Here is a 13772-nt window from a genome sequence, read left to right as displayed (position 1 = left end):
GCCTCAAGTAATCCTCCTGTCATGATCTTAAATATTTAGTCTTTATTGCAGTACATTTAACATCAGTTTATTAAAATGGATTTACTACCCGACACTTGGCTAAGCACGTTGTACAGTGCTATTTTCAGAAAAAGAAAATAATTAGATTGGATGCAGGGATATTTAGTTTCTAAGTCATAGATTCTGATTTTAGGCAAGATGAGTTTTTGTCCTGTACATCTCTGTCAGTAGTGTTTAAGCATCGAAGCTTGCTTTTCTCCTGGTTATGGCCTTTATGGGTCCCTAAGGAGAAGGTATAGTAAAAACTGGTTCCATATAAAACCAATTAGAATGATCTTTTATGAGGAAAGTCGTCATGATCTGACTGATGACAGACTAAAAGACTCATGTCTACATTTGAGTGACTTAAAAGAACGAAGTGAAGGGACAGAGCCATTTGACATAGGATACAATGTTTTAAAGAGAAGAAATAGTCAAAGAAGATTTCAAGAGACTTGGCTACTGGAGGTGTTATTACTGCCAAGAAGAATCTTGTAGGTAATAAATTAATCATGTGATAATCTTTTTTAAAAAAGATAATAATTTAATTATAGGTGTTTATATTTTATTAACTGTTACTGTAAGCCAAAATTGCATTTTTATGTTATTTTATTTCTTCTGTAGAATCTCTCCACGGAGTAGAGAAACTCATCCCAATCCAGAAGAGCCCGAAGAAGAAGATGAAGATGTTCAAGCTGAAAGAGTCCAAGCAGCAAATACACTCACTACTCCAAACTTGGCGGAGGTGGACAACAGTGATTAGACCCTTAATAAAATGCTCAGATAGTTTGTCCTGTAGAATGGATGAGGTGTTGGTTTTTATTTTGAAAAGCTGCTTTTGTTTCTTTAATATTTCTATTTATAGCTTATATTCAAATTATTCTCTTTAAAAGTAACTACCCTGTTCTCATTCTTTTAATTTTTTCTTCTTCAGTTTTCTGTGAGTCTTAATCTTCCAGCTCCTCATTCATCAGTGTAATCAACAAGTTCTCTGATTTTTTAAATCAATTTTAACAAAATCGCACGTTTCTCAAGAATTGCAATTTCATTTTGTATTATAGTTTACTTGTAATATTAATAACTGAATAGCATATGAACAAGAACAAATGAATTTACAATGCATGGAAATCAATAAGCAATAAAGTAGGAATGAAATTAGTGGAAAGAGCAAGTATAGATGCTAGCATAATGCAAAGGAAATGTATTTGATTAGGAATTAATTTTATTAGTAGTTGATTAAGTAGCCCTTATTTATGAACATACATTTGGGCATTTTATTTGAAAAAAGAGGCTAAAGCTCTTCAGCCTGACGTAAAATTTAGTTCGGTTTATAGACTAGGGAATGGAAAATAAAACATTAATTCATAAAGTATCTGAAATTTAACAGGGAAATCATGCTTTGTCATGTTTTTCAGGAGCCAGTCATAACTGCAAGCTGTTTACACAAGGAATATTATGACACAAAGAAAAGTTGCTTTTCAACAAGAAAGAAGAAAATAGCCATCAGAAATGTTTCCTTTTGTGTTAAAAAAGGTTTGAATAATTGCTTCTTTTATTATTATTGTAATGTTTCTTATTCTCCAGATTTAAGACTATGAAGGGGACAACTTTTTATTCTTTGAGACTGTTCATATATCCTGGTTAATGTGTAATTATAAAAGTTCACATGTCGGCAGATAAATCTTCTACTTCAAAATCATATCCCAATTCAAATGGCAAGAAACCCAATCTTGGATAAAGAAGACCCCATTTCTCTGTATTAATGTTGTAATACAGGAGATTTTTCAATGTGCTAACTAAGCTTTTGTTTCAGAAATGTTATTTTGGGGTGGCCATGGTGGCTTGTGCCTCTAATCCCGTGCTTTGGGAGGCTGAGACGGGAGGCTTGAGGCCAAGATTTTGAGACCAGCCTGGGTAACATAGCGAGACTCCATCTCTACAAAAAATTTTAAAATTAACTGGGTGTGGTGGTGCATGCATGTAGTTCTAGCCACCTGGGAGATTGATGCAGGAAGATCTCTTGAGCCCAGGAGATCGAGGGTGCAGCAGGCAATGATTATACCACTGCACTCCAGCCTAGGCAAAAGAGCAAGATTCTGTCTCTGGAAAAAAAAAGTCATTTTGTTTCAAAATGTTATGGAACCAACCAAGCAATTCTGGATAAGTCAACCTTGAAAATTCAAATATTCATGGTGACACTTTCTTCCAGGTGAAGTTTTGGGATTACTAGGACACAATGGAGCTGGTAAAAGTACTTCCATTAAAATGATAGCTGGATACACAAAGCCATGTGCAGGAGTGGTATGTGATATGTGAAGGAAATTTTATTTTAAATATTGATGACATCCTTCTATTATTCCTATCAGTAAATCAAATATCTTTTTAAAAAATAGATGAAATAATTTATAAAATTTCTCTTGCGTATTCAAAAAATATTGTAGCTTAATGGCCACTTCTATCTCCTTTAGTAGAAAGGGGATTGGAGCAAAAACCAAAGGTGGATCTGACATTCATTGTCTTCTGTAGGTGGTGTTACAAGACAGCAGAACATCGGTAAGGCAACAGCATGACAACAGTCTCAAGTTCTTGGGGTACTGCCCTGAGGAGAACTCACTGTGGCCCACGCTTACAATGAAAGAGCACCTGGAGTTGTATGCAGCCGTGAAAGGACTGGACAAAGACGATGCTGCTCTTAGTATTTCACGGTACAGAGAGAAGTCTCACACTCTGTAGCTGGAGGAAGGGAAAAATATGTCATTTCTTCATTCTATATAAAAAGGAAATTATAAACAATGTCTTTAAATTGTCATGCAAATAAAATGATTGAACTACCTGAATAAGAACCAAATCATAAGATTTAGCATGTATGAAAATGTTAAGGAGGCTTAAATTTACTGTCTAGAATAACAGTGCTTAGGGTTTCCTATAGTTGTTTTAGATAGGTCCATTTGCCATATACTTCATGTATAATCACACTGTTTTTTGTCAGATTGGTGGAAGCTCTCGAGCTCCAGGAGCAACTTAAGGCTCCCGTGAAAACTCTATCAGAGGGAATAAAGAGAAAGGTATGGACCGGGCTCGGGGTTGCTCTGTGCACCCTTGGCTGGGTGCCCATGGGCTGTTCCTCCCACTGCAGCTGTGCTTTGTGCTGAGCATCCTGGGGAACCCATCAGTGGTGCTTCTAGACGAGCCGTTTACTGGGATGGACCCCGAGGGGCAGCAGCAAATGTGGTAAGGAGAGTGAATATTAAGTGTCAGAGTCGATAGAATATATCTAGGTTTTTATTTTATTTTTTGTATGTTTCTTTGTTACATTTTGCTCCATTAACCTTTGACGGGCACATGTTCTATTTTGTAATTCAGTGAAAGCTAATACAGCATTCAAAATTCCTCCAGGAAGGAAAAAATAGATATTTTAAGACCCAAATAGACTCTTGATTATATTTGTTTGGATTTTCTTCTCTTATTCCTCTTCCCCTGTCTTTTATTTTCCATTTCATTTTCAATTATTGAAAGTCATATAGTGTGATGTTTCTCTATTTTTTACTCCAACTTTTCTACTCTTCTTCTCCAATAGTGCATTATTTTAACCAATACTCTTCTTTTTATGAAGCCTATTAATATGGTACTATCATTAGGTAATGTAGCACAATTTTTGTTCTTTTTCTCTATGGCAAGGATTTTCTCTCATAGCCTTGTTTATCTATTTATCTATCTATCTATCTATCTATCTATCTATCTATCTATTTGTTATTTTATTGTATTACTTGACACAGTCTTGCTCCATCTCCCTGGCTGGAATGCAGTGGTGTGATCACAGCTCACTGCAGCCTCAACCTCCTGGGCTTAAGCGATCCACTCATCTCAGCCTCCCAAGTAGTTGGGACCACAGGCATGTGCCACCATGCCTGGCTTATTTTTTTTTTTTTTTTTTTTTCAGACGGAGTCTCGCTCTGTCGCCCAGGCTGGAGTGCAGTGGCCGGATCTCAGCTCACTGCAAGCTCCGCCTCCCGGGTTCACGCCATTCTCCTGCCTCAGCCTCCCGAGTAGCTGGGACTACAGGCGCCCGCCACTTCGCCCGGCTAGTTTTTTGTATTTTTTTAGTAGAGATGGGGTTTCACCGTGTTCGCCAGGATGGTCTCGATCTCCTGACCTCGTGATCCACCCGTCTCGGCCTCCCAAAGTGCTGGGATTACAGGCTTGAGCCGCCGCGCCCGGCCCTGCCTGGCTTATTTTTAAATTTTTTTTTAGAGATGGGGTTTCACCATTTTGCAGAGGCTTCTTGCATCCTAACATAACATCTTCTCTTTAGATTTCCTGCTTTTTTCTATTTATCTATTTTCCCAAATTACTTTATAAATGTAAACAATCCCTTACTTTATCTTTAGACAGATACTTCAGGCTACCGTTAAAAACAAGGAGAGGGGCGCCCTCTTGACCACCCATTACATGTCGGAGGCTGAGGCTGTGTGTGACCGTGTGGCCATCATGGTTTCAGGAACGCTAAGGTGGGTACCTGTCCTGAGCCAGCATGAGACTAACGTGTTCTTATAGAGAAAGTTTCAGTTTGCTATGAACAGCGGATGCTCTACAGCTCCCTAACCTATAATTAAACACCTTCCTCTACAGTGAGAACCAAGGAATAAATTAAGAGACAAGTATTTTTTCTTTATTTCCCCTGAACTAGGTGTATTGGTTCCATTCAACAGCTGAAAAACAAGTTTGGCAAAGATTATTTACTAGAAATAAAAATGAAAGAACCTAGTCAGGTGGAAGCTCTCCACACAGAGATTTTGAAGCTTTTCCCACAGGCTGCTCGGCAGGAAAGGTAAAGGATGTTTTTGGTTTGAGTGACAAGTATGAATGTTTTCCAGTATTAGTATCAATTAGTTTTGTGCTAGTCTAAACAGGAAGAGAAAGGCAGAGTGGATTTATTAATTACATAACAAGCTGTTTGAGGATTCCTAGGATGCATTACAAAAACTAAACAGTTATTTTTAGTGAGTGTTTTAGACCTCAGAAAAGGTGAATGTTGTGTGTGTGTGCATTCATATGTATGTGTGTAAATGGTGGAATGGCTTGGAGATTAAGAACAAAGTTCAGACAAATTAAACTATCAACTTTTAAATGATTTTAAAAAAATAAACAATGGAAACAATGCTTTCACCTACAGGATTTTGCTGAATATAAATCGCATCAAGAGTTCCATAACACAGACTTCCTTCCATGCTTGAGAAGGATTGACTCTATCCTATATTATTCAATTATAAATCATTTGATCCTCCCAATGTTTCTTTTAAAGTTGTATGTGGTCAGCCATGGGTTACAAGTAATGGTAATCAAATCCTTGTGAATAGCAGAATAAGGCTGAATTTAATTGAAAGATGAACAGAATTTTCTTGTATACCACTTCTATTCATTTATTTTTATAATATTTATTATATTTATTGAACACCTATTATCTGCTGCAGGCTATGTATTGAATAGTCAACAAAATAGACAAGGTTCTTCTCTTTTGGAGCTGAGGATATTAAGCAAATGAAGATACAAATAAATGAGGATATGACATTGAGGTAGGGCTTTAAGACTGAGCAGGGTTCGGTCAGCTGAAAAGTGGGAGTGACAGACACTGTTTCCAGGAAACAGCTCGTTTAAAGAACTTAGGTCAAGAATGAATTCTACAAATGTGAAGGATGAAACAAAAGCTCATGTAGTTGATGTGTAAAGGGATATCCAAGTGGAGATGCCAAAATACAGAGATGTAGCTCACAAGAGAAGGAAGAGGTCATTGAGATCCAGTCTGGCAACAAACAAAGTGGGGGATTTTTTAGGAGAATGTTGAGGCTAACAAGAGAGATAGGAAGTCAAGAGAGTCTAGGATGAACCCCAGGAGCTCTCAGCTTTGAGATGGGATTGAGGAAGAAAATAAATCTTCCTGTGTGGACAGTACCACCACAACCATACCAACAAATACTGAGGATTATCTAGAACAGCACTGGCCAGTAGAAGTTTTGGAATAATGAAAATGTCCTATCTGTGCTGTCCAGGATGGTAGTCAATACACATATGTAGCCTTTGAGTACTTCAGATGTGGCTAGTGTGAATGAGGAGTTGAATTTTCAATTTTATTTATTTTAATTACTTTAAATTTAAATAGCCACATGGAGTTAATAGCTACTCTATTAAGCAGTGCAGGCCTAGAGAATTAGAAGGAAAATCATAAGTGTGGTTGTCTCAGAAGCTAAGAGAGAAAGAGTGTGTTTGTTTTAAGGAGGGTGTGTACAATTTTATTTAATGCTTTTGACAATTAAAAGCATTTTAATTTTGAGAAGTCTGCAGAATGAGGATTGAAGAGTGTTCATTGGATTGTGCACATGAAAGGGGGTCTGAAGGTCAAGAAAGAATTTTTTTTTAGCAGGAGAGGGTTCGACATATTTTAATTCTTATAGGAGAGATTGAAAATTAAATCTCAATCTCTCCTATGAGAGAAGGGAAAGGTAACACAAACGTTCTAGAAAGGTTGCTTTTTGAGAGTAAGAAATATAGCACAATAAGAAAGTGCAGGCTGAGTGGGAAAGATTCTTGATCAGAGCCATTTCTCAGAATTTATCTTCAACGTAAAATTAGAAGCAACTAGATTTTTGTTGTTATAACATTTTTTATGGTTGAATATAAGTTATTTCACATCGATTCATGCTGTATCAAGTGAGACATTTTTATTTAAAGAACACTTTGAAAAATTATTTTACTTTGCCTGTTAATTCCTCCCCAGTGTTATCACACTGAAACTCAGTGATCAATCTCACTCTTCTTCCTGACAGATACTCCTCTTTAATGGCGTATAAGTTACCTGTGGAGGATGTCCACCCTCTGTCTCGGGCCTTTTTCAAATTAGAGGCAGGTAAGTTTGGATATATATAAATAACACTTTATGTATTGTTTGCATTATTTTTATGTAGAATATAGACTATGTAATTTCAAGTAGAACAATTAAATAGTCAATCAAAACTTGAAAAATCCCTACCAGGATAGTCATAACAATCTCAAAGGAAGTGAAGTGGTGGTCCTAGATGTGAGTTTACTCCACCTAATTCTTCCTGTGCTGACCAGGAAGCCCAGCCACAAGTCAGTCAGGTTACTCCATCCTGCAGGATTGAATTGGGGTACCACGGCTATTTCTTACCATGACAACAGTGCATAGAATTGAAGGATAATTATGAGAATGTTGTCCCAAAGAATATCAAGGGGAGCTTTTGGGGTCTCTATGTTTCTAAAAGCCAAGGTACCAGGAGCAAATGTACAGAAGTAACAATTGGAGGACTGAGTGAAGGTCAGCAAAAGAAAACACAGAAGGATGAGGTGTAACAAGTCCCAATTGAGGAGGGGCTTCTGAACTAGTTCCAGAGACACTGCATATTTATGGCTATTGATGCAGAATGTACAAATGTGGGATTTGTTAAAAGGGAGCCAGCATGGAGTAGACTCCTCTGTAGATTTATAAATATAGAATAAATTATTCTCGACAGCTGATTTGGAGTCCAAAGCATACATGTGAAGAATCAAAAGGATAATACTAAAATAGGACACAAGGAGCTTTTTAGAGAGAGTTTATAGGAAACTGAATGTGTTCATGCATGGCTATCTTTCATTAGCCATATCAGCACTCTTGTTTAATGTATCCTTCAAGGAAATGTAATTATTTGGCCTATATCTTATAGTATCTAAACAATTTGAAGTTATTGTCTCTGTTGTATGACTTTACAAACACTTGGTGAAAAATATATAAGCCACTAATGTCAGTCTCTTTAAATGCAGTGAAACAGACCTTCAACCTGGAGGAATACAGCCTCTCTCAGGCTACCTTGGAGCAAGTGGGTTTTAACTGAACGAGTGAGCACCATCCAGATGACCTCTGTGTGAATCAGTCTTTCAGAAACACCCTGACTTTTTTGTATCTTTTTTATTTTCTCTTACTTAGGTATTCTTAGAACTCTGTAAAGAGCAGGAGATGGGAAATGTTGATGATAAAATTGATACAACAGTTCAATGGAAACTTCTCCCACAGGAAGACCCTTAAAACGAAGAACCTCCTAACATTCAATTTTAGGTCCTACTACATTGTTAGTTTCCATAATTCTACGAGAATGTTTCCTTTTACTTCAGTTAACAAAAGAGTACATTCAATAGTTTAAACATTCAGTAATGATTAAAGTTTTCATTTTTAAAAATTTTAGGATGAAGGAAACAAGGAAATATAGGGAAAAGCAGTAGAAAAAATTAACAAAATCGGACCTGTTATTCCTTCCCAACATGGTCTATTTTGTGCTTAAAAATAATTTAAGAATCATATAATATTAGGTTGGTTTTGGTTATCATCAGCAAAGCTAACACTGAGCACATTTTACAAATAAAAATATGAGGTTTTTTTAGCCTGAACTTCAAATGTATTAGCTATTTTTAAACATTAGTTACTCAGATTCTAATTTAATGTGACATTGACTATAAGAAGATCTGATGAAATGGCACAACATAATATTAAAATGACATTCTGATTATAAAATGAATACATGTGAATTTTAGTACATATTGAAATTATATGGAAGAAAATAACCATAATCTGTAAGAAAGTACCACAGTTAATATTTTATTTAGCCAACTTATATTCAATGTATTTTTTATGGATCCTTTTTCAAAGGTAATATCAGTAGGCATAGTCATTTTCTGTATCTTTTCACCTCACGGTTCACGAACATTTCCCATGTCATTATAACACTTTTGTGTTATATAATTGCTGCATTAATGTTAGAGCTGTAGTGTTATAATACCAGAGTTGTTAAGTTTGGGTTATATGCAAATTTACTTCTTAGAAATAAAACTTTGATGGACTTTTCTTATATTTTGTTTACTAGAGTCTTAAGGTAAGTGGTTCAGATATCAACTGATGGTTCTCTCTCTTCTATAAGATTCATGTAACTTTATTCTCTGACCTGAAGAAAAAGTTATTATCCATCTGCTATTGTTTGGGTATTTGACCCTCTGAAGCTCATGTTGAAATTTGATTCCCAGTGTTGGAGGTGGGGCCCAGTGGGAGGTGTTTGGGTCATAGGAATGTATCCCTCATGAATTGCTTGGTGCTGTCCTTGCAATTGTGAGTGAGTTCTCACTGTTAGTTCTCAGGGGAACTGGTAGTTAAAAAGAGCCTGGCATCTCCTTCTCCCTCTCTCTGTCTCTCTCACCATGTGATCTTTGCACATGCTGGCCCCACTTCACCTCTGCCAAGTAGACGCAGTGTGAGGCCTCAGCAGATGTAGATGTTGGCACCACGCTTCTTGTACAACCTATGGTTTCAGAATCCCAGCTGAACAAGTCAGCCTAAAAGTGTCCTGTGAAACACCTAGGAAGATAGGACATCAGGCAAGCAACAATTTCAATGGAAAATGTGTCTTGTTCCAAAAGCAGCAGGAGGACCACTGCCACAGAAACCACCCTAAAGTCAGAAGTGGCGGTAAGAAGATAGGCCTGGTGGAAGCAGAGCTGACATGCAGTTGCTGACTTTTACATGCTTCCAACAAGCAGCGTTTGCAGCAGAGCAATAAGAAACATTGATTGGATGAATACAGAAGCAAATGAATCAGAAAATTTAGCAGGATTGTGTTGGATTGGGTTAAAAAAAAAAAAAAAAACCGTTGCAAATAAAATGAATGTACATTTTTTGCCCATAAAATCTCAGTGTCTCAATCCATTTAATTTTTTTTATTGTGGCAAAGATATAATAAAACAAAATTTGCTTGAAATAAATCAGATACAGAAGGAAAAATATTGTATGCTTACACTCATATGGAATATCTATTTATAGATTAGGCACATTCCCTGAGGCAGAAAGAAATTAAAGATTACTAGTGGCTCGGGGGAGGAGAGAGTGGGAGTTATCACTTAATGGTTACAGAATTCCTGTTTGGGTTGATGAACAATTTGAGAACTAGACAGTGGCAATGGTTGTACAATTTTGTAAATGCAATTAATGTCACTGAATTGTACGCTTAAAACTTGTCAAAGTGGATAATTCATTTAATTTTAAAAAATAAAAATTTTTAAATTCTTATATGTTTTGCCATAAAATTATAGTGTCTATACAATCTAAACTGGAAAATACTCTTTCTTAGCTAATACATTTTTCTATCATATACACACAGGATAATATTATACCTACTATTATATAAATACTTAACATCATACTATGAACATCACACTTTCCTAGTTTATTGTATACCTATGTCAGTTTAAGTCAGGTTTTTTTTTGTTGTTTTTTTTTTTGTTTTGTTTTGTTTTTTTTGTAGTGCGTATCTAGTATTTCAGTGTTTGGATGTACCGAAACTTTTTAGTTAAGAATAAATTGAAAGATATACAGATTGTTTCTCAGTTTTCCTGTTAGAAACAATGCTGCAGAAGTTCTGTCCCTCTAGAGAACCCTGCCAAACATACACATGCAACATTGTTCCATATATATATATATATATATGTATATGAGTTTATTTAGTAGTATTAACTCATACAATCACAAGGTCCCACAATAGGCTGTCTTCAAGCTGAGGAGCAAGGAAGCCAGTCCGAGTCCCAAAGCTGAAGAAACTTGGAGTTCCATATTTGAGGGCAGAAAGCATCCAGCACAGGAGAAAGATGTAAGCTGTGAGGCTAAGCCAGTCTAGCCTTTTTATGTTTTTCTGCCTGCTTTTTATTCTGGCCGAGCTGGCAGCTGATTAGATGGTGCCTACCCAGATTAAGAGTGGGTCTGCCCTTCCCAGACCACTGACTCAAGTGTTAATCTCCTTTGGCAACAACCTTACAGACACACCCAGGATCAGTACTTTGTGTCTTTTAATCCAATCAAGTTGACACTCTGTATTAACCATCACAGCAATTATCTATGTAATCACTTCAAATATATTCCTAGAATGTCTGGGGCATTGTGTGGAGTTGTACCAATCCTTTCCATCCCTAGCAGTCCAGAAATTTACCCAGAAAGGAAGGAATTAGAGACTGTTGGCAGTGATGCCAAGTGAAGTGCCCATTTCCATAAACAAAAAAAGAGGGCAGAAATATACAGCTAACATGGAACCGAGAAAGGTCGCAGGCTTTTATTATAACATTGTTAGCATCCCAAATAATTGTTTGCTACATGAAAGAAAGATGCCAGGAGCTAGCACATCTGTGATTAGATTGGGAAAGGTGGAAAGTGAAGAGAAATTTGAAAGCCCATATTACGTTCTTCGACCTTGCTGGGGGACTTATGAAATCATAATCCAGCTAAGGGAAAGCCTGTTATATCACTGAACAGAACAGAGAGTTTAGTCAAGGAAGAAAATGCTCAGCCTCATGATCATTCTACCATGTGGTTTCATTTTGTTGTTGTGTTTTTTTCACTTGTAACCAGTCTAGGGGGTCACCCAGAAAGAAAAAAGTCCTACCAAGAACCCTGGCTACACAGCCAACACCATCTCCAGGCTGTGGTAGTAACTCAAGTGAAGAGGACTTTTGTTTCTGGTGAATCTTGTGTCTGTCTTACAGAGAGAAATGAAGGGGAAGGAAAAAAAGGGTTAGCTTGTCAGAAGAAAAACAGGAAAAAGAAGAAAAGGAAGGAAGGAAGGAAAGAAAAGTAAAGAGAAAAGAAAAGAAAAAAAGAAAAGAAAAGAATTACTGACCTAATCAATTGGCAACAGAGTCCAACCACCATGCTGATGAATTAGACTTCTTTAATATAGGTCATTAATGGGAAAAAATCATTGGCCAGATGAGAAAACTTAAGACTACGGAATGATTAAATTCAAGTGCAACAATCAGCAAAGTTCCCAAAGAAACACACATAATTATTAAAAAAAGGGAAGATCTTAAAAATGCTACTACTTAGAATTTTGTATTAGTCATATTTGAGAGAGCTTGCTTAGTTCACAATAATTTCCTCCTTAGTTCTTGAGTTTTCTAATAGTCTCATTTGTTTGTCCTACTGATTTGTTTTCATGGTAGACTTTTGATTACGAGTTTATCTTCTGGGAGGAATATTTCTTTTACCTCTGTTGCTTTGTGTTCTGAAATTTGGATGTATCTTTATGGAATTTTTTGTGTTTTCTCTGTGACACTCCAGGATAGTAAGAGGAGGAGAAGGAGGGAGGAGGAGGGAAAGTAGCAGCACATAACATTTTTTGAGCTTTTACAATTTTCCCTCATTGTTCTATGTACTTACATAGATGAATTTAACCCCTATAATAACCAAATATATATATTAATACTGTTGTTTTCCACTTTTGGGGTAGAAAACCTGAGGGGGTAAGAGTTAAATGGATTGTGCAAGGTCACACAGCTAGTACATGGCAGAGTCAGAATTTGAACACAAGTTTGGCTCCAGAGTGTATACACTAATGCCTATAATATATCTCTGGACATGTTATTATGCTGGGAGAATAAATTCAGATTATTCTCCTGTCTCTTGTACCTGATACATGCTCTACATACTTTGGGGTTTCATTTTCTATGGGCAATCTATCTATCTATCTATCTATCTATCTATCTATCTATCTATCTATCTGTCTGTCTGTCTGTCTGTCTGTCTTACAGAAATTGGGCAGAGAATATAGCTTTACCCTTCCCTGAGGTTGTAGGTGAAATTTTCCTAGTCTGTTTTTAGCACTGACAGTTCTATAAACCCTCTGGATTCCCAGGAATATGAACTCCAGCTTACCAACGTTTCAAGGACCAAGTTCAGGACAGAGAGTCATTAAAACACCTGAGGTTTGGTTTTCTGTCCAATATATCCTTCAACTGCTGGAGTGTCTGAAGTGCCACTCACAACTTTAGGGAAACTTTAAATTCCTTTTCAGTTTTAACACCTGGAAACATGTCTTTCTGTCTTTTTTGGTTTGTTTGTTTCTTCCATTGTTTACATTCTTCATCTTTTTTCTTCCTTTTTTGAATTTGACTATATATTGGAAATTCAATTTGGGGATCTATTTTACCCACCATTTCCACGCCCTTCTAGCTGGAGGGTGAGCACTTTAGTATATTAGGTCACCATTTGTGGGGAAATTGTTACATCACATAAGGAGAATGGCCTCCGAAAATGAAAATAAATTAGAGGAAACAGGTCAAGAAAAAGGAAGAGAAAGCATACACAAGAAGCAATGGTAAGAAATGAAACTGATAAATATATTTAATCTAAATAATTATCATTGATATTGTAGCTGTGAATTTTAATACAATTATAAGAATGGTAGAATGAAAATGATTCCTAAAATAAAGTATAAAGGGTCTAAAACAATGATAACAACAACAACTTTCATAAAAACCTTAACTGTATTCCAGGTGGTTTAAAAGTAACTTTGAGTTTTGTTATATTACTAATACAAAATGTTAAGAGTGTTTATGACCTCCCTTCCCACACACCATGAGAACTTTAGAACACCTATATTAGCAGTGTTTGTGCCAGTTTTCAATGTAAAAGAAGTGGCATTTCACTGTTGACTATTTTTAAAACAGAAGTAATTGCCAAGGAGAGAAATTATACACACACACACACACACACACACACACACGCGTATACACATAATAGTATCATGGCTGTAGTTGTCGTCATTTAAATTATCTGCTTTGCTTCAGAAAGTTTCTCAGCTTTATGATCATTAACATCTGTGGATTGGGAGCCATGTCAAATATTTGAGATTTCCCAATTCATGGACTTTGGT

General features: G+C 36.4%; 1 protein-coding gene across 1 annotated transcript in view; it reads left to right on the top strand.

The window, feature by feature from the left end:
• ABCA10 (ATP binding cassette subfamily A member 10) overlaps positions 1–8929 on the top strand; it is a 93658-nt gene extending 84729 nt beyond the window's left edge. The window contains 11 exon segments of the mRNA XM_017863365.1: positions 661–784; positions 1455–1572; positions 2249–2340; positions 2566–2744; positions 3029–3104; positions 3176–3279; positions 4428–4547; positions 4727–4867; positions 6861–6940; positions 7855–7910; positions 8018–8929. Coding sequence (XP_017718854.1) covers positions 661–784; positions 1455–1572; positions 2249–2340; positions 2566–2744; positions 3029–3104; positions 3176–3279; positions 4428–4547; positions 4727–4867; positions 6861–6940; positions 7855–7910; positions 8018–8116 — 1189 coding nt within the window. The 3' untranslated portion in view covers positions 8117–8929.
• Positions 8930–13772: the final 4843 nt, after the last annotated feature.

The sequence above is a fragment of the Rhinopithecus bieti genome, unplaced genomic scaffold, assembly GCF_001698545.2.
Source record: "Rhinopithecus bieti isolate Rb0 unplaced genomic scaffold, ASM169854v2 scaffold_2349, whole genome shotgun sequence".
NCBI classification, from domain to species: Eukaryota; Metazoa; Chordata; class Mammalia; order Primates; family Cercopithecidae; genus Rhinopithecus; species Rhinopithecus bieti.
Note: the sequence above shows the minus strand (reverse complement) of the source record. Positions and strands in the feature narration are given on the sequence as shown.